Below are 23,278 nucleotides of genomic sequence, written 5' to 3'. Positions count from 1 at the left end.
CCTGCTTATTTCATATGAGATGAATAAAATACAAATATGTAATATTGCATGATGTGTCTGGAAGTGTTTTGACTTTGTATATGACTCTCTTTAAAAAACATTTGCACAAACGTTTGCTTCTGCCTGTGATGATGCCATTCTTTGTATCTCTTGCAAAGCCTATAAATTCATTGTGGGTATTACATTCCTTTGCATTAGGGTATAGTTTTCTAAACAAAATATTTTCTTGAAATTACTACTTTCAGTTGAATGTGATGCTTTTAGGAGACAACGTTTATGCAGAAGATTAAAATGACAGTGTCCTTTACTTTCAGCAGAGCATTTATACACAGTCATTAATAGTAGCAGCGTTGCTGCTTATATGGCAGATACCTTCATGTCACAGGTTCCAGGAGGCCTTTTCACAGTGTCATCTGAGGCTTTCACTTCAGTTGCTGAAGAGACTGTCAAAGCTTTGGCCCTGAGTTGGGGCAAAACAGATGAAGAATGGGAAAAGAGTAATTTTTCACTTTGTTTGCATGACTGAAGCACACACTGGTTAAAGGAATTTGCCTGAAGTCACACAGGAAATCTTCGGCAAAGCAGGGAACCTTGCTAGTCTCAAGCCTGGTCTATGCTTAAGGATGCAATGGTATAAATATACCACTAGCTGAACTCTATCAGCAGTTGTTCCCAGGAAGGAGGCAGCTTGTGCAGTAGTATTGTTTTCTCTCTGAGAAACTGTAAAATGAAATGTTTGATGTTTTTAGAAGGCATTTTTCTTGAATAAAGTCTTTCCACTACTGTTAGTAATCAACTGGTATATGCAACTACCCAGATGAAGCATCTGTAGAGAAAACAATGCCAATGCTTGCAAGGACTGTATTTGAAAATAAACTAAAAGCATCTCCTGATTTATGTTATTTTTTTCATTGTAGTGTCAATATCAGTGAATAAACAACTGATAAATTGTCCTAAATGCACTTCTGATTTCTTTTGTGTCTTAGATTTATATATTTGAAAATAGCACAGAAAGCTTTTAAATACAGTCAGATAAATGTGTTGACACTGAATACTTAAATAAATAAATTTGAAAACTAGTAAACTGGAATCATCAAGTCTATAAAGTGTTTAAGATTGTTGAGACCAAACTGTTTCTAAAGGCTGTTCTGAATTTTTACGTACATCATTCCTTAAGTTCTCATAGGATATGGAGGTTATTTTGAGTTATATTTTCTTTATACTAAGCAGTTTCCTTTGGAGCTGCATGATGCTTCTGAAGCACAAAGTGTCCAGTGAAACTGAATAAGTAAACAAGGGACTGCTTTCATCTTGTGCTAATAACCTTTGGTGTTTCAAGACTTTTAGAGTTAATTGTATCAGAATGCGTAAGTAGCTTCAAATTTGTAAGTTTGTAGTTGCTGGTTGGATAATTTTCAAAATTATCAACATCATTAATGTTTTCTGTATAAAAATGTGTGTCTCCTCCTGCCAAGTGGATAACTGAGCTAACAGGTTTTTTGTGTGTTTTTAATCTTTATTTCTCTAGCCTCCAAAACTATTATAAATAGTATGTTACGGGACCCTTCTCAGATTCCAGATGGAGTTCTAGCAAATCAAGTCTATCAGGTATTAATCACAGTTGTCTTTTTTTTTTCTGTCTTTTTTCTTTTTTTTTTTTTTTTTTCCTGTGGCAATGCTGTTATCTGCCTAGCAGAGTAAAAGATTTTAAACCTCATTTAATTACTGTCATCATAAACTATCAGTGAGGTCAGGGTGCACCATAAATGGCAATGCAATATTTGTGAGGGGAGCATTTCACTTTTTAATAGCTTGCTTTTACAGTGAATAAAGCATGCAGTTTTTGTTTTCTGTGATTAAATCGGAACAGCATCTGATAGCCTTTTTGAAGAAAAGTAATTACTGTTTTTAAGATACTGTTTAACTGTAATGGTTTTGTAGTTGCCCATCACTATACTACTTCTCTTATTTGTCTGCAGTGTACTGTGAATGACTGTTGTTATGGACCACTGGTGGACTGCATCAAACAGTATCCTTTCCCATAAAATTTTAGGTGCACAATTGACGAGCTTAGACTGTGTGGAAGAGATGTGTCTAGCTTTAACCTGACATAAAGTTCTGCTTCACAAAACACATTTCATACGCCTCCATTTTACATTCAATCAGCTAGAGGGTCACTGCAGAGCTTTCTCTTATACTGTTTAACAAAAATCAGATGGACCACGGGAAGTTGTCAGTTTGGTGGCTGCATGTCCACATGCCTGATTGAACCTCTTTGGTTTATTAGTTGAAATGCATGTCTGGTTTTCTTTTAAGACTAGTTGACCATGCTTTGAGTGGTGGAGTTGGACTAGATGATCTCTGGAGATACTTTCCAATCTCAACTATTCTGTGATTAAATTACTAAGTTCCATACATTGTGTTCAACATTATGGCATTGCTTTGTTATGAATATGAGTTTTAACTGGAATGTTTTCAAGAGCAATTCAGGTTTGATTGATGGATTAGTATTTTTAAACTCACACCTGACATTCCAGTGCAGTTCTTTTACTTTCTCCTCTTCTTAAAGGAAATGAGACTAGCTGGAGAAAAAAAAACATGTAGCTTGAATTCTAAAGGATTTTTCTTTTGTAGTGTGGAAATGATTAATTAGAGATCCTCAATATCCAGTGAGAATACTGGGGGAACTCCACACAGTACTGAGTATTCCAGACTAAGATTATAGTTTGTTCGGAATGATCGCTGCGACTCCAAATCTGGTTTAATAAAGTCCTGAATGAGTAGCTCTTCTGTTTCAGTCTGCTATCAAAGGAACAATTTCAAAATCACGGCCTGCTGTCACTCAGCAGGCTAGTAAGGCAGTTCCCTCCCCAGCCCTAGAGAATCCTCACATGAATCTCTGTATGCAGTTTGGGGGAATATCTTGATTTCACTGTACAGTTGCAGGATAGGAAAGCTACGGTGATCCTTAGTTACACGTGAAAAACAACAATTCTTGTAGTTGTAATACATGTGTTGGTCACCCTTCTTTCTGCTAGAAGTACTTGCCTGGTGTCTACTACAGACTCAGACCTGCTCCCATTAATTTTGACAGCAGCAGGATAGAGTTCTAATTGTATTTGTATTGTGGGTTTAATCATCATTTTAAGTATTCATTGAGACTATCTTTGACTCTAAACACAGCTCTCTGAAAGTGGATTAATAAGTTACACTTTTTAAAAGGTTGTTCATCACTAATTTTCATATCCAGAATTTTAATATTTTGTTGATGAACAATCTGGCTATAGTCTTCTGAAAGTGTTATGTTTAAAAGTAATAAAAACACATATGTAGAATTCTGAACAGTTTTTAAGAGTAACTTGCCTGCAGTCTAAAAAGGTTTTTTCTGTCCTTGACAGATTCTGGTTCAAGTGAAGTTGATGGATACACAGTGACATCAATGAGAATAATGAGGAGTTTTTCCAATTACATTTTGGTGCAGAAAAGTTTAATACTAAACTGTGCGAGTGCATTATCTGCAACTATGTTGCTGAATTAGTTGTTAATTTTGAGGTGCATAAAATAGTTAAAAATCAATTTAAAGTTAAGGTTTTAAAAGCATAATGTCTTCTGAAGGATTGCATATTGATTTTAAATATAACTATCTAATTGTATATGCATGGACTAAAGTATGAAGTCAACCTCTTTGTAAATGCCAAGAGGCTATTTTTCAGTAATAGTTCAGATGCTTACGGGAAACTAGGCTGCTAGATTGCATGAGTAGAAAATGGCTTGTGAGGTTATTTACAAGTTTTGCCCCATGGTCATTGCCATACATCAATAACAGGTATGATTATGGACTAAGTCTAAGTGTTTCTGCTTATGGTGCATTATAAATTCTGTTTGCAGTATTTTTCTTACATTTTTGCTGTTCTTTGTTTGCCCCTTTTGTTCTGTAACTGCTAGCAGAGTTTAACATAATATATAGTTTCAATTGATAAAAACTGTATATATGTATATACATGAAATTATTCCATACAATTAGGTTTTTTGCTGTTCAGCATAAAGTATTGATATAAATTAAGTAATTAACTCTAACAGTAGGTGATCTGTAGTTTAAGTTTTCAGAAGTTATTCTAAACAGAATGAGGAACTTAGCTGTTTTTAATGTAAGATCCTTTATCATGATGTTCCATAAGATTCTTCTTAAAAGCTTCCAGAATATAACTTTGACCTCCAAGAGGATATATTAAAAATATTTGATGTGGTGACTTTTTTACATATTGCTAAGAATAGCACATTGGATCAACAGGCCGTCAGTGAAGTGAAAAGGACTTCACTATAAAATATTATTTCATCCTTCCCTGACATTAGTTCATGCTTCTGAAAAATCAATTAAAAGGATGTTTTGTTACAGTAAGATGTTTCAGATGGAACTAGTGACTATCAATTTCAGAATATAAAGAAAAAAATATTTAATTATTTGCTGAATTAGAGAATTGATACACTAGTTATGAAAGAGCAACTTAAAAGGTATTTAACATGTTTTAAGCTCACACTTTCTTTTAATTTAGGGGAGGGATAATAAAGCAAAAATTGAAATCTTATTTTTACTGAATAGATATGATCTAATGGGTCTGAATTTTGTAAAATGTATGCTGATGATACAGTAGTCTGATTTTCAGAGAGTACTAAATACCTCTGAAAATCCCTGTAAGGAGTTTTCAAACTTAGACTTTAAGTCACTGATCACTTCTAAAATGCAGATGAAAGCCGATAAAATTTATCATGAATTACTTTACCTATGATGTTTTTCTAAAGTTGCTTCTTTTCCAAAGTCATCTTCCCTTTCTTAACCTAAAGCTATCAGCGCTATTGGGCATGAGCATGAAGTCTTGCTGCGAGAAATGCTTTTGGAAAAAAATCTCTCTTTCATAGGTGAGAAACTGTAATAGAGCCTAGCCAGTGAATCCTTAACTCCAAAGATTTTGGTGACTGTTTACTCAAGAAAAAAATAAGCCTCAGTGCTCTTTGTATTAGGTAGTAAAGGAAGAGTAAAAAATGATTGATGCTGTACGTGTTATCTTTTATTGATTTAGAACTGAGCAGGAACTCAGTTACCTAATACCCTATATATACAGCACATGCACAGGCTTGCAATTAATATTTTATAGAATAAGTAGCTGAAAAAAATGCTTTAATATCTGCTGCAGTATTACTTTTGGTGTCATGAGATATTAGCCATAATCTAGGCCTTATGAGACTTAGGAGGAAGCATAAGAAATATTAGCTTCAAAATGCTTTATGTATTAAAGAACTGCTAGAGTCACTCATTTAGCTTTCTGTGCAGTTTCTGTTGAATTTTAGCCCCCTGCCTCCCAACCAATGCAAGTACTGTTTTCACAATCCCTATATTTAAAGTTATTTTTATGGATTAATTAGTTAGGAAGTTATTTTAATTTTTTTCTTCTAGCCTGCACTACGTTTCTTGTATATGAGTGCCATTAAAGCAATGATTAGTGTTTAAAGCATCATTTCTCTTACTGTGATAATAAACTTAACAATCACTTCTTAAATCTTGGATTCTTTATGTGATGAGACAATAGCAAAGTGAAATGCTGTCTTTTGTTGATGGGTGAGTGTTGTACTAAATTTGTGTGATCAGGGAATTTTGCTGGTTTTACCAGAAACTATGATCTCTCCTAAAACTGGATTCAGGTCAAGATTTTGGAAACTTAAAAAAATTTAAGAAATTGGAAAGAGTATTAGGATTTTTAAAATATTTGTCCATATGATTAAGGAACAGAGTCACTGTGCTTTTTTTATTTTAGAGAAAAATGAAAAATGTCAGGAATAACTAGTGCATACAAACTTGCAAATGACACTATGAAAATGTGAGGAGGTATTTTTTCCTGCTTGGCTATAAGAGCAGAGATACAGGTAATAGGCTTAAGCTATAATTGCAGAAATGATGTTGAGTTAAAATACTAAACAGTTCTGGGAACAATAAGTATAAAACAAACTGCCAGGGAAGGTTATGGAATCACCTTCAATGAAAAATTCAAGGCTAGACTTGACACTCATCCATCAAAGCTGGTAATGAAATCAATCCTGTCACGATACAGGGGAATGGACTATATGACTCACTAATGGATCCTCAACCCAATGATTATCATTTTATTTGGCTTGTGCAAGCTTGTGTAGTACACAAATCAGATTTAAATTTTAATGTTTCATGACCTTGGATAAGCATCAGTTTTGTCTTTAGATGTAAGCTCTAAGAAATCTGTGCTGTCAAATCAGAATATCTAGAATGGGTCAACTCATTAGAATGTAAAGATATAAATGAGAGATCTTAATTTATTGTTTACATTTTATGTGTACCAAAGTATTGTTTAGTTGTGGTTTATGATATGTTATCATTTCTGTGCCTTGCATGTGTCTCAGGTTCTAGGTGTGAATTTTTAAAAAAAAAAAGAAAAAGTGGCTTTTCCTAAGTAACTTCAAGATGAACCCTACTGAAGCCCTCACAGTAAAATCTTTCCTTTCTGAAAAATTATTTCCAAAACTGCCTGAAGAAAACCTCAGGAAAACAGAAGAGATTACAGTGTTTCTTGTAGGTCAACAAATTCAGATTTTCTTAGGCTATGAGTAAGACTCCATTCCAGTTTTGAAGATATCTTATGACTTAGATTGCTGTACTTGCAATTACATTACTTTTGAACATGTTCATGAGAAGCACATCATATACCACATCCTCTCTTCAGCAAAAACACAGCTCTCAAGTCTTTATCACTTTGTCTGAGATTAAAGTGATCAGTGACAGCATTCTCTCAAAACAGTCTTAGAGCTTCACTTGCCATACTAAAATGCCAGAAATTTCTAGATTCTATATGGGATCTTTATTTTTGTGCATCTTTACCGTGAATATATTAGGAAAGCTTTTAGCTGTATGGGGAAGTACTGACCTTTGTCAATCTTCTGACTTTTGGAATCTTCTCCTTTTGTTCCCACAGTGATATCCCTCAGTAGTATCTTGGATATAAATCATGAAACAGAATTGGTGTTTTTCTGCTGTAAGCTTAAATTTGCAATTGCTGCTCATTCATGCACCAACAGAAGAATATTTGGTTTCTTTGTTATATCCAGAGGCTAGTATAAGAACAATGATGTGTTAAATGATTATGATTGAGTGTTAAGTTATGATAAAGATGAATCTGCTGTTTTGTTGGAAATCTAAATTAGTGGGGAATCTGTAGACCAACTATTTATTAGGGGTGTTTCAACGTAATTGTCAAATCTGAGGATGCATAAATGTAACTGTCAAAGCTGCTGTGGGCTGAATTTCAAGCAGTTGTTAAATTATTTTCCTAATTCATGCAAGAGCTAGGTGATCTTTTAAGGTACAGAATGCTGCCTATAACTTCTGGACCAGTCTGAAACATACCTGGGCTGAAAAGCTAGAACTTAATTTTTTTTCTTGCATTTTGGTTTTGAAAAAAAGTTTACAGTGATTGTGGGGTGATTATAATCTTTTTTTTTTTTTTCCCCAAAAGTTATAAATACTTGAAAAAATAGGAGTGTATAATTATGTTCCCACACATGATAGACAACTCACATCAATAATAAACGTGGTTTTTAACATGTTTTCCAATGTTTATCACAATAATAAATATTAGGAGAAACCAAGTGAAAACATTCAGAAACAAATTTAAAACAAAAAACATGCTCTTTTTCAAGCCATACGTTAGTATCATATGATTTTAAAAGTAATCAGGCATCCTTGAAAAAAAAACCTGCTGAAGAATATTAAAAGTAATGCTGATGCAACTCCAGTTCAGAGACCTGCCAAGTTGACCTGTCAGGAAATGTGTTTACGTCTGTCCTGGTTTTTAGTGGGGTTTTTTAAGGTGCATTTCCCTGAATTTGTGATACTAGCATCTGTTAAATGTGGAAGAAAAGACTGAACTTTCTATTGCTATTTGTGTGTTCTTAAATCAAAATTTCAGCTGGGACAAAATCTTTGTTTTAAACAATGAAGAGCAGGTTACAGTTAAATAGAGTTGGATAAAACTGGATTTTTTTATTTATATCAAGATTAAGAGATTACATAGAACATTAATTCCTTATTATGTTATAGCATAAAATTCTCTATTCCTAGGTTCTATTAAATTAGAACCTCGTCAATCTTAACATCTTTTATCCATATACCTGACAATCTAAGTTTGAAAAAATAGCCAACAGCGAAGTCTGTCTCAAAATCTTAGAGAAGTTTAAAAGCTGATCGGGTGATATAATGAAATGTTTCATTGCAAAGACTTATATTTACAATACAGTGTGCTTACAGTGAAGAAATACTCTCAAATTTCAAAAGAAATACTGCAGCTATCAAAAAGATTAAACATCTACTGCAATTTACACTTATGTGAATGTACAACTTCCCAGAATGACTCCTGTCCCACTTTCAGTATGAGTTCACTATATAAAAACACTACTTCACACTTATATTCTTGAATGAGAAATAAGGGAGAAGTTTGCTTTGGGCCCTTTTAAAAAATATTGATTTCTAAGAGTTTATGTTTTTCTTGTCATGAAAATGTTACTTGGACTCAAACTGCTGACCTTTCAGGATATGCACAAATTATTCAAAAACTGAGTTCTGAACATTGGCCATGAAACTACTGTCCTAACCTGATAAATGGATTGGAAATAAGCTACCCAACAGTGAGAATGGACCATTAATTTTAATCAAAGGTGATGTAGAAAGGCGAATGGGATGCATGACAATGTCAACAGCCCAGTAGGTGTTAAGGGGCTACACAGCCTTACTTGTTACTAGGTAGTGCCATTAGTTGAGCTTGGGTGAAGACAGAAAGCCATGCCTGGAATTGAATGACCAGGTCACTCCAAATTCTAATGGAGAAACGGTGTTTCAGAAATACCTATATAATGGTATCGGAAATCAAGGACAATAGTTTAGAAAATATTAAGGGCTTGCTTGGGCTGTTTTTTTTTTTCCTTTTTTTGAAGGGAGCGTTTTCTGTCTTTTGCTGTTTTATCTTGCTCACTCATTATTGTTTCTTGAAATATTCAGCTCTAGTATCTGTAAGCAATAGAGTTGTATAGTTAATGTTAGAAGAATTTCTATTTTAAATCTTTGTATGTTCTGAAATTGGATAAATTCTATAGAATGTAGGATTCAAGAGAAGCTAAAGGTGTGACTTCTCCCTCCTTTAATAAATTTCTGGAAGAGAAGGATTTTCTTGGGTTTTTATTATCAACTTTATGCTAACATTAAAGTAAAACCAAGAAGGTAACTACAGTATATCTACATTTGTGGTTTTGGTAGAATTAATCTTAACACTTCCTAATGTGGGGAGACTCTTCTTTCAATCAGTGAATATACCTCTTTATTTTGAATATTTGGGGGTTATAAAATACTGTATGACAGCTTGAATTAATGATGTTTATAATGAAGATATAAAAATGCAGGGATGACAAAGAAGCATTTTTATATCCATGCTTCAGGTTTTCTACAAAGGTTCATTTAATCTGACACAGCATTGCATGCATAAGAAAGATGTGTATGACTGCATTAGTAATTCTTGCACTCTTATTTAAAATAAAATTAATTATGCTGCTGTCTACTTAATAGAATAGTTTTATAAACAATCATTCTTACTCTCTGTGTGTAGCTGAAGATCAGCTCCGTGCAAAGGGTTATGACAAAACACCAGACTTTATTTTAGAAGTGCCAGTAGGTAAGTCTTTTAAAAGAATTTTTGTTACTTTATTTTGTGTAGAAGTGTTCATGCTAAAATGTGATGGCTACTTAAGTGAAGTGTATTATAGGATGCTACAAGTTGGTCTCTTTTTTCAGTAGCTACCCAGTAATTTTAAGAACTTCTGGTTTAGGTCAGAGAGGTTTGATCATAAGTTGTATTACTCAGTGTTTCCTCTTTGGTCTCTGCATGTTTTTGTCTCATTATCACAAAAAGAAAGAAAAAAACCCAAGAAATAATAAGAACCCCCAAATCCCTGCTCCCTCTAACCTGCTTTGCCCACTGTCTTTATCACCTGAGTTCTGAAATACCTATAATTGTCTTAAACTTCTAGACCCACTCAGTTCAAAGCAGTCTTAAGAGTATTACCATTACACCTATAGGTCATTGTGTAAAGGTATGTCATTGTGCAGTTGTTCTTTTGCCATCACTTTGCATCTAAATACAATTCTGCAGTTCTCTATTGTTTTTTAAAAGCCTGCATAGCAAAAAGCAAGAAGGAATAAAAGTAAGTATAAAAGTCATGTCAAAGTTCATCTACTTTTTCTGGTCTTCAGGCCATATGGGAAGATAATCAGATGACCTAGTGGCTGGGCCATGGAAGAAAAAACATCCATGTTGTCCAAATGTAAAGTATTATTAATCACCCTCTGTAAATTGACTTACATGCCAGAATACTTCTGCTTTGCCTCCGTAGAACACAGGAACTGTCTATGCAGATGTCTACTTTTGTGTCTGTCAGAGGAAATAAGAAGGCTGAAAGCTCTGTGTGCAAGTCATATACATGACTGGGTTTTTTGTTCTTCATATAGACAACAGTTGGAATTCTTACTGAGATAACTGGTTTGTACACTGGTGTAAGGAGTTGAGTGTGTACAATATGTCTCACTACTCAGAAGAGCTTGAGATACCATCTTTCAGCCAAATAATCTGTTATCCAATAGATAAACAACGATGTATTTGAGAGTCTTCTGAAAAGTTTTTAAAGACTTTCCTTAGCTCAGTGATGTTTGTATTCCTAATCATGTTTCCAAAGAAGAAAAATGGTAGTGATATTAATAAGAGGTTATGTGTACAAAATAAAAAAATACCTTTGTAACTGAAGCACTTCATATTTGAAACAGTGAGATTTAGCATCTTAATGATCTGCAATTCACTTCTGTGAGGGCACACTTTGAGACTTTTCAGTTAATTTCTACTCCTTCACTTCCATACTTATTTGTGGAGGGTCTCAGGGAGCTACGAATGTCTTGAGGGGATGAGGGAACATTGTTTTTTATTAAGTCTAAGGTTAGTATGGAAGATTGTGAAATTACGGAATTGCAGAATGGCTGAGGCTGGAAAGGACCTATGGTGGTCATCTGCTCAAGCAGGTTCACCTGGAACTGGTTGCCCAGACCATGTCCAGACACCTGATGAATACCTCCAAGGATGGAGACTCCACAGCTTCTGTGGGCAGCCTGCACCAGTGCTCAGTCACGCTCACAGCAAAAAAGCATTTCCTGATGTTCAGATGGACCCTCCCATGTTCCCGTTGCCTCTGGTCCTGTCCCTGGGCACCACTGAAGAGCCTGGCTCCCTGTTCTTAACACCTGCCCTTCAGATAGTTATGCACATTGATAGTATTCCCCAGTAGTGTGGACTACAATATACACAATACATACCTGATACTAAGATAGCCACTTTGACATTAGAAACATGTAAGGTTATATTCCAGCTATTCAGGAGCATCATTAAATGGAAATTAGAAAAGCACCTGGATTAAGCTAATTTTTTTAATGCTTGAGAAGGAAAACTGGGGAACACCCAAAAGAATTCTTGCGTTTGTAAAATTATCCTATTAGAAAGAAGGTTTAAAATAGCCATTAACTTGTTTCCATGGATTTGTCTAAAAATACAAATAGTGATAGTGCATTACTTTTTTCAAATTGTTTCAGTCACTTGAGACTGAGAGGAAATAATTTTCTATCTGTTGTCCAATCTGAACTAATGTATGGCAGTGCTTGCATTCTCTTCTTCATGACTCAGTACATAACTAGGAAAGGCAAATGTTTCTTAGAAATTGTTTCTCAGCTGACTACACAGTTTATGCCTCAGCTGTTACATTTCCTGGTGTCTGGAGGTATTGGTAAGGGAAGGATGCAGTAGTATAGGTCTACAGAAGTTAACTTGGTTACTGATAGCAGAGTAGTGGTGACATATAGAGCTTAGTGTGGTGATTTCATGAGTTATTTACCCAGATTTCCTGAGTAATTTTACAGTCTGTGGTCAGTCGTGCTGCCATAGGCTTTTCTAATCTTTCTGTACTGTGCTTCTGGGTCTGCATGATGTTTGAGTACCTCATCCCAGGTCAAACTTAGACTAAGACATAATGTATGTGAATATTATGGGCAACTCAAAATAAAGGAAACATTTTTAAAGACCTCAATAATGATACCACACATTACCTTTTTGGAAAAAGAATGATAGTTTAGAGTGATTCTCATGATTTCTCTGGCAAAATTAGGTTGTCAACTTCAGAGAGGACTTTCCTTTACAAAAAAAGATAATTTTATAAATATTAGAAATTCACTCCTGCAAAAAAAAAATTAGGAAAGACAATGAACCAAAGCAAATCCCACAGCACTGAAAGAAACAGAAATTCAAAATTACATTTTTTCACATAAGCCGTCTTATTCCTAACTCTTTGCTGGTGAAGCATTACTTATTTTGAAAAAGTAAGGAGGCAGATACATATCTGTGATAAACTTCCTTGTCATTCTTACATATTCCACTCTGGATTGGTGAGAAGTTTCTCTCTTAGCTTAGCTTCTGTCTTAGCTTGTCTAACTGTTCTTGTCATTCACCAGAAGTTTTCAATTCCTTACCTGACAACTCCTTTCCAGCAAAGCAAGAATGAAAGTAGGATGCAATTGCACCTTAATCTAGTCTCTTTTACTTTGCATTCTGTTTGTGTTAGAATAAATACAAATATGTAGAACATGGTGTAATTAAACTGAAAGTGATACCATTATCCATGAAAATACTTTCTGGTACTCTTTTGTAAAATGTCCTGTGTGCATATTTGAGAGATATTTTTACAAATATGTAGCACTGTTGCAAGCATGAATTATATGGTAGATTAAGGGGTAAATGGGATATTCCCAAACACATTCTTACAGGCTGTTGAGTGTGATTTTCAGAGTTCAGTTTATTTTCTGCTGTCACCCTAGCTGTTGATGGGCACATAATTCACTGGATTGAAAGCAAAGCCTCATTTGGTGATGAAAGTAGCCACCAAGCCTACTTGCAGGACCAGTTTTGGAGCTACTGGAACAGGTACATTTCTGTTATTTTTCCTTATAGATAAATAGGACTGCATTTTTAAAAGTAGTTACTGGAAAAAACACTAGTGACTTTTGTATTAAGCCATGTGAACAAAATACATGTTACTAATCTGGCATTTTAAATGTCATTAATTAGTATGTCAAATTGGAATGTTGAAATATTTGTGAAAAATTCACACCATAATTGTTAACATGGAGCAGATACATAGCGTGATTTTACAATGATGCTAGATGATAGAAAAAGTTACTTTGGTTGGTACTGGAGTTATATGTCAATTCTTTTAGTACCTGACTTTGAAGGAAGATTTTACTGTGATGTTTATTGATACCTACAAGGTGCCAAGTCTGTTACAGAATCTTCACAGTCTAACCAAGTGGACTTTGTGTTTAAAGAACTTCATTGTTCATTGTCATTGTATTGAAAATACTGTTTCACTGGTTTTTTAAATAAAGTACTTTTTTGTATGTTGTCTGCATTTTAGGCGGTAGTAGCAATTATCTTTAAGCTAAAAAAATGTAGTAAATATTTGCAGGAACATAAGGAGGGAAATAAGGTATGCCACACATAATTTTTTAACATGTTGATGATACTGCTATAAAGATCTTTTCATTTAAAGATGATTAAAATAGTTTTGCTTTAGTCTTATAAAGGTCATTATTATATATATTTATATATCTCTCCATAGTACTAGAATCCTCCTGACTGGAGGTTTTTTCTTCCAAAAAAAGTCTTAAACAAGATGCTTCATCTTCAATTCCATTTTAGTATATGGTGGAACTCTAGGCAACATAATGAATAAGTGAGGTAAATGAAAGTTTGAATAAAGGATTTTTAAAAGTATAAATTTAAAAATCTGCTCAGTGTTCACAAGAGAGTATCAATGAAATCTGAGCAATAGTGGAGAAGATTGCACAAACATACGAACATGCAAGAAATGGACAGTGTTTGCCAACCCGAGAGCCTAGTCTGGTGACTGTTAGTACTTCAGCTGAATATGAGAAATGCCAAGGTGAAAATAGCTAGCCTTAGCTTGGGAAGTACCTTAAAAGCAGATTCTATAGGAGACAGCAGAGAAAGGGAAACCAGCTCTTGAGAGTGACATCATCAGAGTTTGGAATTATGCTCTGCAGCAATATTCTTGATTGACGTGACAAGGACCTGTTCTTATTTGACAAACCCTGAAAACTTGAATTGAGGTAATGGGAGGAAGACTGTCAGTTGTTGGATGAAGATACTGTACTACAGGGAAGTTGTAGAAAAGAATTTGTGAAACATGTAGCCAGAATATAAGACTTAGAAAGACATTTGAGTGTATACAATACCTAGGCAAATGGTGAGAATGGCAGGAAAGATGCTGATGCAAGTGGTGCTGAACTTGCACATCAGTGTATATAAGAGGAGATGGAGCAGCTCAAGCTGGGAGGATGCTATTAGATGTACTGGCTGGAATATTTGCTGAGGAGAAGTTTGTATTTGAAGGGGTCCGTGATTGTATCAGAGAAAAGAAGCTCCAAGAACTTAATTTTAAATAGATAACTTGAGCAGAAAAATACTCACTAAGTTGAGATGGGGTTAAAGTTGAGTAGGCAAGTAGGTTGAAGACACTGATGCATTTGTTGTTTGCAGTAAAATTGCCATTGAAAAGTTGAAGTTGTAGTGTCTTTTTTGTGATGAACAAAACGACTGTCCACATTTTGATTTGAGCTATAAAATGTATAAAACTTTTGAGAATAACATGTACCATTTGAATCTGACATTTCTGAAATAAACTTTTATCAGGAAACCAAGACATAGCTAACTTCATTTTAATTTTATCATGTAGTAATTAATATTGCAACTTCAAAAATGGAATAGCATTTCTCACTGAGCTGTTAGTCAAGTACCTTTAATGTTGCAAAAGCTAGACTGAATTGACACGTGGATCAATAAGTCTGTTTTAGTGGAAGTAGCTTTGAAATTTTGCCAGATCTTTTGTTACAGCTGTTCATACTGAAAACAACTACAGAAATTGTTGAATCTTAAATATAGTGACTTTACATTCATATAAAGGAAACTAGAAATTTCCTTAGTGTGATTTGTTACTCCCTAAATTCAGAATTCAGTGATAGGTTAACTGTGGAAATTAGTCAGATGCCTGTGGCTTTTTTTAAAGAACAATTCCTGTTAATTTTGATTTTGGTGCTGCTTGGCCAAACTAACAGTATCACAACATCTTCTGCAATGGGTTCTGAGTTACTGCAGCTTCTAATACCATGACAGTTGGGTTAATGAACACATGTTGACAGATTAGGTTGCATGTAGGTTAGACAGTTAACTTTCATTGCTCTCTGTAACTATATGAAAGGACAGAGGTGTAGCTACACAAACTGTGAATCAATTTTGTGTGATTTAATCAGCCTATGCAAGGATCTCACAAGTGAGAACCAGCTTCCCAGGCAATTCACCACACCTGTGTTTCTCCTTTCCTCCTGAAGGAGGAATCATTTGGAGCAGCATCCGTTCACAACAGAGATATCATGGCACTCAGCTGATCATTTAGCTTAAAGCTGAAATGAAATTGGAGAGAAAACCTGTAACATTGCCTGTACATGTCTAGATACTTTGAAAGGAATGAAGTTGAGAGGTTTTAGACCTTTTCCATTCAGCTTTTTTATTGTTTCTCTGAAAAGTAGGAGTGAGACTGGAAAAGTTTCTAGGTTTTTTTTCTCATATCTGTCACAGATGTAAGATTAATTCTGCACACAATCTGACTGAAAGCTTTGAACGTAGCTGTGGTTTGTTTGCTGTTATGTGTGTATTTCATTAAATCCTGTACTCTGTGCTAACTAAACCTGTGAGTGTCTTAAATTGGTCTGTACTGACAGGAAAGAAATGGCACTTTCTCATTTAACAGAACAGCTCCCTAGATGCAGTCAACCATGTCTGTTCACCTCAGTGCAAAAGAACACCTTTTTATTACTCAGAGTTCTGCAGGGACAGCTTAGCAAGGTTTTTTATGGCTCATACATCAATGGTATTGTTAAGCAATTTTCAGTTGCAGTGCTGCACTGCAACCTCATCTTCAAATTAAGCTTCACATTAAAAATGTACAAAGTGTACCTTGTCAGTGGGTTTGCACAGTTGTAATTTAAGATGCTGTTTAGATATTGAGATTTTTCAATAATAAAGAAACAGGGAAAGGCAGGTTTGGTCTTGCATATTCCCAATCTGATTTTGCAAAGTGATGTTTTAGAAAAAAGCTTTTTTATATATTGAGCAAACTTAGTATAAAATGATTCATGTTCTTATAGAATCCTTTCCCTCAGTATGGTGGCATCTACTGAGCAGGCTATAGCTTTCACTGCCGCTGCGTAAACAAGACAACTGCATGTGCGAAACAAATTTGCTTTGTGCACATGTAGTAGATACCACAATTTTCATTTTTCACTGGCCTACATTGGTGTATTTCTTGTAACCATGAGGATTAAAAACTGTTGACTAGTCTGTGTGACCAAAGGTAATTTGGAGAGCATGAACAGGAAGTAACACAGATTGCACTTTAAAACAGTATCTGAAAACAAGTTATAAATTGTTTTAGGGTTTAAATGAATGCTGCTGTCTCTTTTTGTTTCCACAGTGTCTAATTTTATATTTTTTTTTTAACTTAAATTAAAAATTGGAATCCCGACTGTAAAAGTCTGTTAGTCAGAGCTGATAGACATGACTGCTGTTTTCTAAGAGGCATATAGAGATCAGCAACACACAGTTCAAATAGTAATTAGTGGGTGCACTGTCAGTGAATTGCCATAAGAAGATATAAACTCAAATACATCAATTTACATCTTCTATCTTCTGCAAGCCTGGCTAAGGCATATGTACATTCTGGAATGTAATTTCTAGAGAGTCCCAGGAGAGAGCTTGATGCCATTATTAGCTAAAGAAACTTTACTATATGTGAGGAAGACCATAGGAAAATGTCATATTTGACACTGATATTAAACTAAAGGCAATTTCACATAGTGAAAGAGAAGCATTTCATCTTCTCTTTGAATAAGAATGGTAAGTCATCTCTGTACAAAATTCCTTCCCCTATTTGCTTGTATTCTAAATGTTATTAGTCCCGTGCTTCTGCTTTTTTAAAAGAATAAATAAAAGCAAGTTTCCCATAAGTAATTTTAAAATAGTAGCCACACTTTTTGGAAGCCTACATTCATGATTAAATGTGTTGCCAATTAATACATTATGTCTGATCTTGTGACTGCAGTTTATAACTAACAGTCATAGTAAAACTATCATAGAGTCCTGTAGATTTAAAAAGGTATTTATTTTCAGATAAATGCAAACAGAAACAGTGCAAAGGATTGTATTTCAGTCACAAACAGAGCCAATGTGTTCTTAGGGTTTTTTGAGAAGAGTGTTCTGTTTGAATTCATTTGCAGTTGACTATAAGAATGAATCATGTGTGAGCAGAGGCTGAATCAGAGCATCAGAATGATACACATTTTTTTTCTGCTCAGCTGTTTAAAATGGTTTGACATGTTACTGTGAAGACTAAGTAATAATTGTTGTCTGATTGTATGTGGTAGGGGAAGAGGGAGTTATGTTGTGGGTTTATGGGTGTCTGTTCTATAACAAGATCAATACTCACCAATTGCAAATGGTTTAAAAAATTGTACTGGTGAATTGAAAGCCAGTGGTATAACAACTTGACTTGGAGGAAACCTTGGGAGTTGCATTTGTCAAGTGGCTAGGAAAACTGTTCATGCATACCCGGTATCCAGAGCTTCATTGGCAGCCCAAACATAAAGAACTGAAAGGTCATTCTTCTTCTTGCAGTATGATGGTTTGTTGACATATTTTGACACACTGGTACAATGCTGAAAGGTTTTGACCTTACTGCAACACTGAGGGACTTAGGGTTTGTTTAGCCATCTAATGCTTGTAGATTTTTACACATGCTGGGTTTTGCTCTGCTCCTTTTTCTCTCCCTCCTGGCTCCACTTGAATTAGTAAATTGCTCTTAAACAAAAATTAATGTAGATAGAAGAGAGAGTTTATGGTGGTTATTCCTGCTTAAGAGTTTCTTAAAAAAATAATTCACTTTTTTTAAAAAATTGCCATGCCAACTTGCTAAACTTAGTAGCACTTAGTAAGATATGTTTGTTTATAGACAAGAAGAAAATCAAAAACATTAGAGTGCAGTTTTCTGCTAGCTTGCTGATTCAGTAGTTTACTTTGTGAAGGTGATAAAATTCTGTGTTGTCCTGTGAGATGAACAGTTATATGTGTACACTCACACACACACATACACATACATATATAGATATAGGCATACCCCTGCGCTTCACGAATGTTCTAGGCATGTTTAGCTTATCTCCAGCAGCATTTGAAATTAATTATTATCTTTATTTAATAGCACATGAACAGTATAAAAATCAACATTAGGTTATGAAAAATAAATTTATTTTGTTACATTAGCTCAGAAGTAATGTTTTTAGATTTTACTGGTCATCCTCGCTTTAACAACGTGATTGAATAAAAGAGCATGAAGACACTTTTCATTGAGACCACAGTCTGTGCCTAGCATTGCTACAATGTTAATTTTTTGGTTGAGCATTGGAGGTTGTTGTTAATTGTTTGGCTGACCACTGTAGTTGCTTTATTTTGTATCAAAGCTAATTTTTGTCAAAGCAGAGAAAGAGCATACCATCCTGTATTCATATCAGCATTTACATTTGATTGATATTAACTATATATTTTCATGTGTTGTTCTCTTTAGATACTGTATTTAATATGGACATGAAATTGGGATTTTCATTATAATTTAATTCTGTTATTTAAGCCTCTTTTACTGCTAGACTATTACATTCTCAACTTAAAAAGTAGGAAATTAAGCACTACGTAGCTTTGTTTAAATTATTTTTTCCTTATATTTTTCTGTACTGTCTTAAATATTATCATGTCACAGGGGACTCATGTAGTGCAGATAGAGCATTTTCAGCTTCCATCCACATTACTGCAAGGCTTCAGCTCCAATTTTCCTGGTATTTCTCATTCAGATTAGACAAGCATCTAAGTTTATGTACGATAAGAGCTGACAGCATAGATCCTGCTATGCTTGCCAAAGGCCTGGTTGCAGACACTCTACTATGTCAAAGAATGTCAACCCCCCACAGACCTTACCTTTCAGAATTCCTTGTAATTTTTAATTGACATTTACATCTGACATTTTCAATATATTTCTTAGTGTTGAGTCTTTATCTACCTAGTAATAGTTAAAACCAAACCAATGCAAAAAAAATCCCTTCCTTTAAACTATGATATCATATATTTTTTATTTAACAAGGTCAAGTTGCTGGGCTGTAACTCAAGAATGACCAACTCCCCCTTCCTTCATGTAATTCTATATTTGCTAGTCTAATCCATTTCAAATGACAGTTGACGAGGGTAGTAGGAGTATAAAGCAAATTTTAACTCTTAGTACTAATGAACAAAGCACAAGTATTATTATTGCTGTGCATCATGCACAGAAAAGATAAAAAGATACTGAAGAAATTTTAAGAATACTAAGAGATTTTCCTTCGAGTCAGGTAGTTGAATATTGAAAGTGATACCCTCATACCTATATTCATGTGATATATACATGTAAACAGCATAATATTACAAATGAAGTTGGGAAGTATGAGATTTAGCTGCGTGTTACAGTGTGTTTTGCTTACTTGCCTTCAGAAATCTCAAGTTTTTTTTTGGTTTAAATTACTAAATCCTAATAAATTAGTATGAGCATAATTATCCATCTATTAGAAGTTAGAATGAAGGACTACAGTTGATCATAAATGTCACGAAGCAAAGAAGTAGAAGAAGCATTTTGTCACAATGCTGCTTTTCTTCTAATTAGTTAATTTACATTTTACAAATTAAGGGCAAGATTCAGACAGAAGATAATCTAGTATCATATCATAGCTTTACTGACCTGTATTTGTATATGCCAAATTTAAGTTAATTAGAAATGTAGATGCTGTTTGTTTTATCTGTCAAAAGGCTCATCTTAAAAAAAAAATTCTAGACACACTTTTTCCCCCAACATTTATCATCTAAATAATAGTCTTGCCAAGATGGCAGCCTCATAATAAACTCTTTTCAGTGGAGTGATGGGTAATGAAGCTTGCTTGTGAAGGCAGCGAGAAATGTTGTCTAGCCAAATGTGTGAATATGATGGCTAGAGAATCAGTGGACTTTCTCAGTCATCAATCTTTTTAGTAGCCTCTTATACATCTGAATATTTTGATAGATGATCTAATAATTGAGTTATCTATCTTTCTAACTATCAGAGTTGCATAAAAATTATTCTCACATGCTATTGAATATTATATATATTGGGCATCCAGTAAATTTTTCAAAAAAGGTCCAAGAGGTGGGGGAATTTAGTTGTCTTAAGCAGCCTTTAATATATTAAATGATAAACTGCTATATGTAGAATATAAAACTATTTGTACTAATACAGGAAAAAAGTAAATAATGTCAATAGCTCATTACAGGTAGGACTCACAATAAATAAAGCAAGTGAAAACATGAGACTGGGGAGGTTAGTGTACAATCTAAGAGAAACTTGAGGTATAAAATTAATAGATTCAGTAGTCCCTGGCTGGTTAATGGACAGCAGTCACACAGTTGCACAAATTCCTTGTGTCTAGGAAATCTTGGCTTAGGCGAAAAGAAATACAGTGTTGCTGTGGAGTCCCCAGTTACTGTTCAATCTCTGTGAGAGCAGTGTCTCTTAAAGATGAGACTGAAAAGTATATATTGAAACTGCCCACATTTTATTTATTCTGGGTTATTGCACAATGCAGATTTGTGTTTCCAGAGCACAAGGATCTGCTTTCCTAGGATACTAATCTTGTATGAAAGGAGACACTCGGGATATATGGATAAATTGCATTAAACACATCATCAGATGTGTCTTACTAGGGCTTTTGAGTAGCGGAGCAAAATGATAGTTAGTGTTGGTATATTTTTTTGAACACTGCACTTCAAACAGATACCTAATTCTTGACTTCGAGTGCATTTCTGCTTAAAGATCAGGTAAACATTATTTTAACAGTAATAAAAATATTTTTGCATTAATAATATTTTTAATTCAAATATCTTCCACACACACACACCCCATCATGAGTTTATGTTCAGTTACATACTTTTCTATAGATTACAAAATGTTGCTTCTTGTAAATTCTTGAAGACTGTGCATGGGGGACTTGTTTTTTTAAAAAAGACCATTATTCTGGATTACAGTATATTTTTATTTTTTAGTACTTAATTTGTAGGTTTCATAACAACAAAGTATAAACAATTACATTGTATGAATAGTTTTCCAGTTAGCACAGTGGCTTTTCTTTCTCTGTTCACAACTAGAGTGACTAGGGTACTTTCTTGAGAATATGGAAAAATTGTTCACTCATTGCAGAATTTTAATGGAAAAGGTATCAGAGGGGGATCTGCTTTGTAATTACTATCTGTTTAAAGGAGAAAGAGAAAGATAGATTTCTAGGAGTTGGATGTTATCATCATGTGATAAATGCTTTGTGAAAATATCATTTGGCCTTATTGGACCTTGCCACTGCATATGGATCTACAAATTTAACAAAGTTTTGGCTGTCTCACCAACAGCAGTCGTGACTCATGCTTAGTAAGCAAAGTTCATGATGTTTACAAGTTCCTGTTAAATGTACATAATTAGTTTGATACATCTTGGGTACACATAAAGCAAGATACTGAAAGATGATGACTTGAGTATCAAAAATGTAAAAGCTGACAATAAAAATCGGGTTCTGAAGTTCCGCGCTTGTCTTGCAATATTGTATCCCACATAAACAGCCTACATTTTTGTTTTTAGTAAAGTTTACATTGATTTTATGCAATCTTAAATTACATAAGTGTAATTTTGCATAAGCATAATTTAAACCTAGAACTAAGGCAGTAGGAAACAAATTGCAAAAAAAAAAAAGTTTAAATTATTCTCTTTCATTACTTGGGGAATTTTAATATAAGAAACCTAAAATTGCTCCTGAATATATAAATTCATAAGCAATTAACTGCAGTTGATCAAAGCCGATGTTTGATTTTCCTTATATATGTGGCTTCTGACCTTAAGTAAATTGGCAGTTATACTAGTTAGTATTTGTAGCATGTCTACTTGAGAATATACCAAGCTCCTATGCATACACAGTGTGTTATGCAAACATGTATATATTTGTGTGTATAATTTTATAATGTTTATATCTTAATTTAGGAAAGAGATCTTCATTTCCCTCTTCTAATCAAAATAGCAAGCATCTGTGTTCCTTCTGGTTTGTCATTTGATTAGCATGCTCTCATCCATCACTAGTCTTTGATATGAACATCAAGAAATCATGTCCTTTTGTTTTAAATAATAAATATGCCTTTGTCATGAATACTTACAGACATTCCAAGATTTACATCTGAATTGTCAAAGTGTGACTGCACAGCTTCTCTGATGTGTGACATTGTTAGTGAAATAAAGAACTTCTTAATTTTTCATGGGTAGGCCTTAAATATTGACATTACAAGGCTGGTTTAGCTGTGATGCTGAAAAAATTTGTCCTTCATCCACTGTTTTTCTAAGATGTGTTGTTTGTCAACAAGAGACAATCAACTGCACAAGAGCCTCTGTGGACATTCCTATTTGCATGGTCGAAGCCTGTCTCTTCAGGTTTTGTTATTTAGGTCTGATGTCTAGTTAGCTCTTATCAAAACTAATACCATCTGAAGTACCAGGCTTCCAGTGGTCACACAACCAACATGAAAATTTCTTCAGTCTGGCTCATATTATTAAAGACAGTATCTCTTTAAACTTGAGCTTTGTTTCAGTGTCTAGATCAATTATATCTTGTAAATGCATTTCCATGAATGTTTCACTGCTTGTTTCAATAGATGAAATATATCTCAATTAAATTATATTCTGCCTATTTTTAAATTAAAAAAAAAAAATAGTGAAAATGCAGGTGTTTAGACTAAAGCTTTACTACCATTCTTACTATGTCTTGTTTCTACTAAGGCAGAAAGAACTACTGTATTGCTGGCTTCTGATTGTTGAAATAGTACAGTAAGTTAAAATGGTTTTGAACACAGACACCTGGATGGGTTTTTATCAACTATTTTATCAGCTATTTGTAGCAAAAATTGAGTGTGTCATG

At 34.2% G+C, this 23,278-nt stretch overlaps 1 protein-coding gene across 4 annotated transcripts in view; it reads left to right on the top strand.

Annotated features, from left to right (window-relative positions):
* The window catches only part of CDIN1 (CDAN1 interacting nuclease 1), a 128,464-nt gene that overhangs the window by 51,154 nt on the left and 54,032 nt on the right, over window positions 1-23,278 (top strand). For all 4 annotated transcript variants that reach the window (XM_042790739.1, XM_042790740.1, XM_042790741.1 and 1 more), the window contains 5 exons: window positions 1,529-1,608; window positions 1,980-2,029; window positions 4,850-4,917; window positions 9,675-9,740; window positions 12,974-13,079. In XM_042790739.1, the coding sequence (XP_042646673.1) occupies window positions 1,529-1,608; window positions 1,980-2,029; window positions 4,850-4,917; window positions 9,675-9,740; window positions 12,974-13,079 (370 nt within the window). The remainder of the gene's footprint in view (window positions 1-1,528; window positions 1,609-1,979; window positions 2,030-4,849; window positions 4,918-9,674; window positions 9,741-12,973; window positions 13,080-23,278) is intronic.

The sequence above is a fragment of the Tyto alba genome, unplaced genomic scaffold, assembly GCF_018691265.1.
Source record: "Tyto alba isolate M040663 unplaced genomic scaffold, T.alba_DEE_v4.0 Super-Scaffold_18, whole genome shotgun sequence".
In the NCBI taxonomy this organism is placed as follows: Eukaryota; Metazoa; Chordata; class Aves; order Strigiformes; family Tytonidae; genus Tyto; species Tyto alba.
This window is presented reverse-complemented; position numbering and strand designations above follow the sequence as displayed.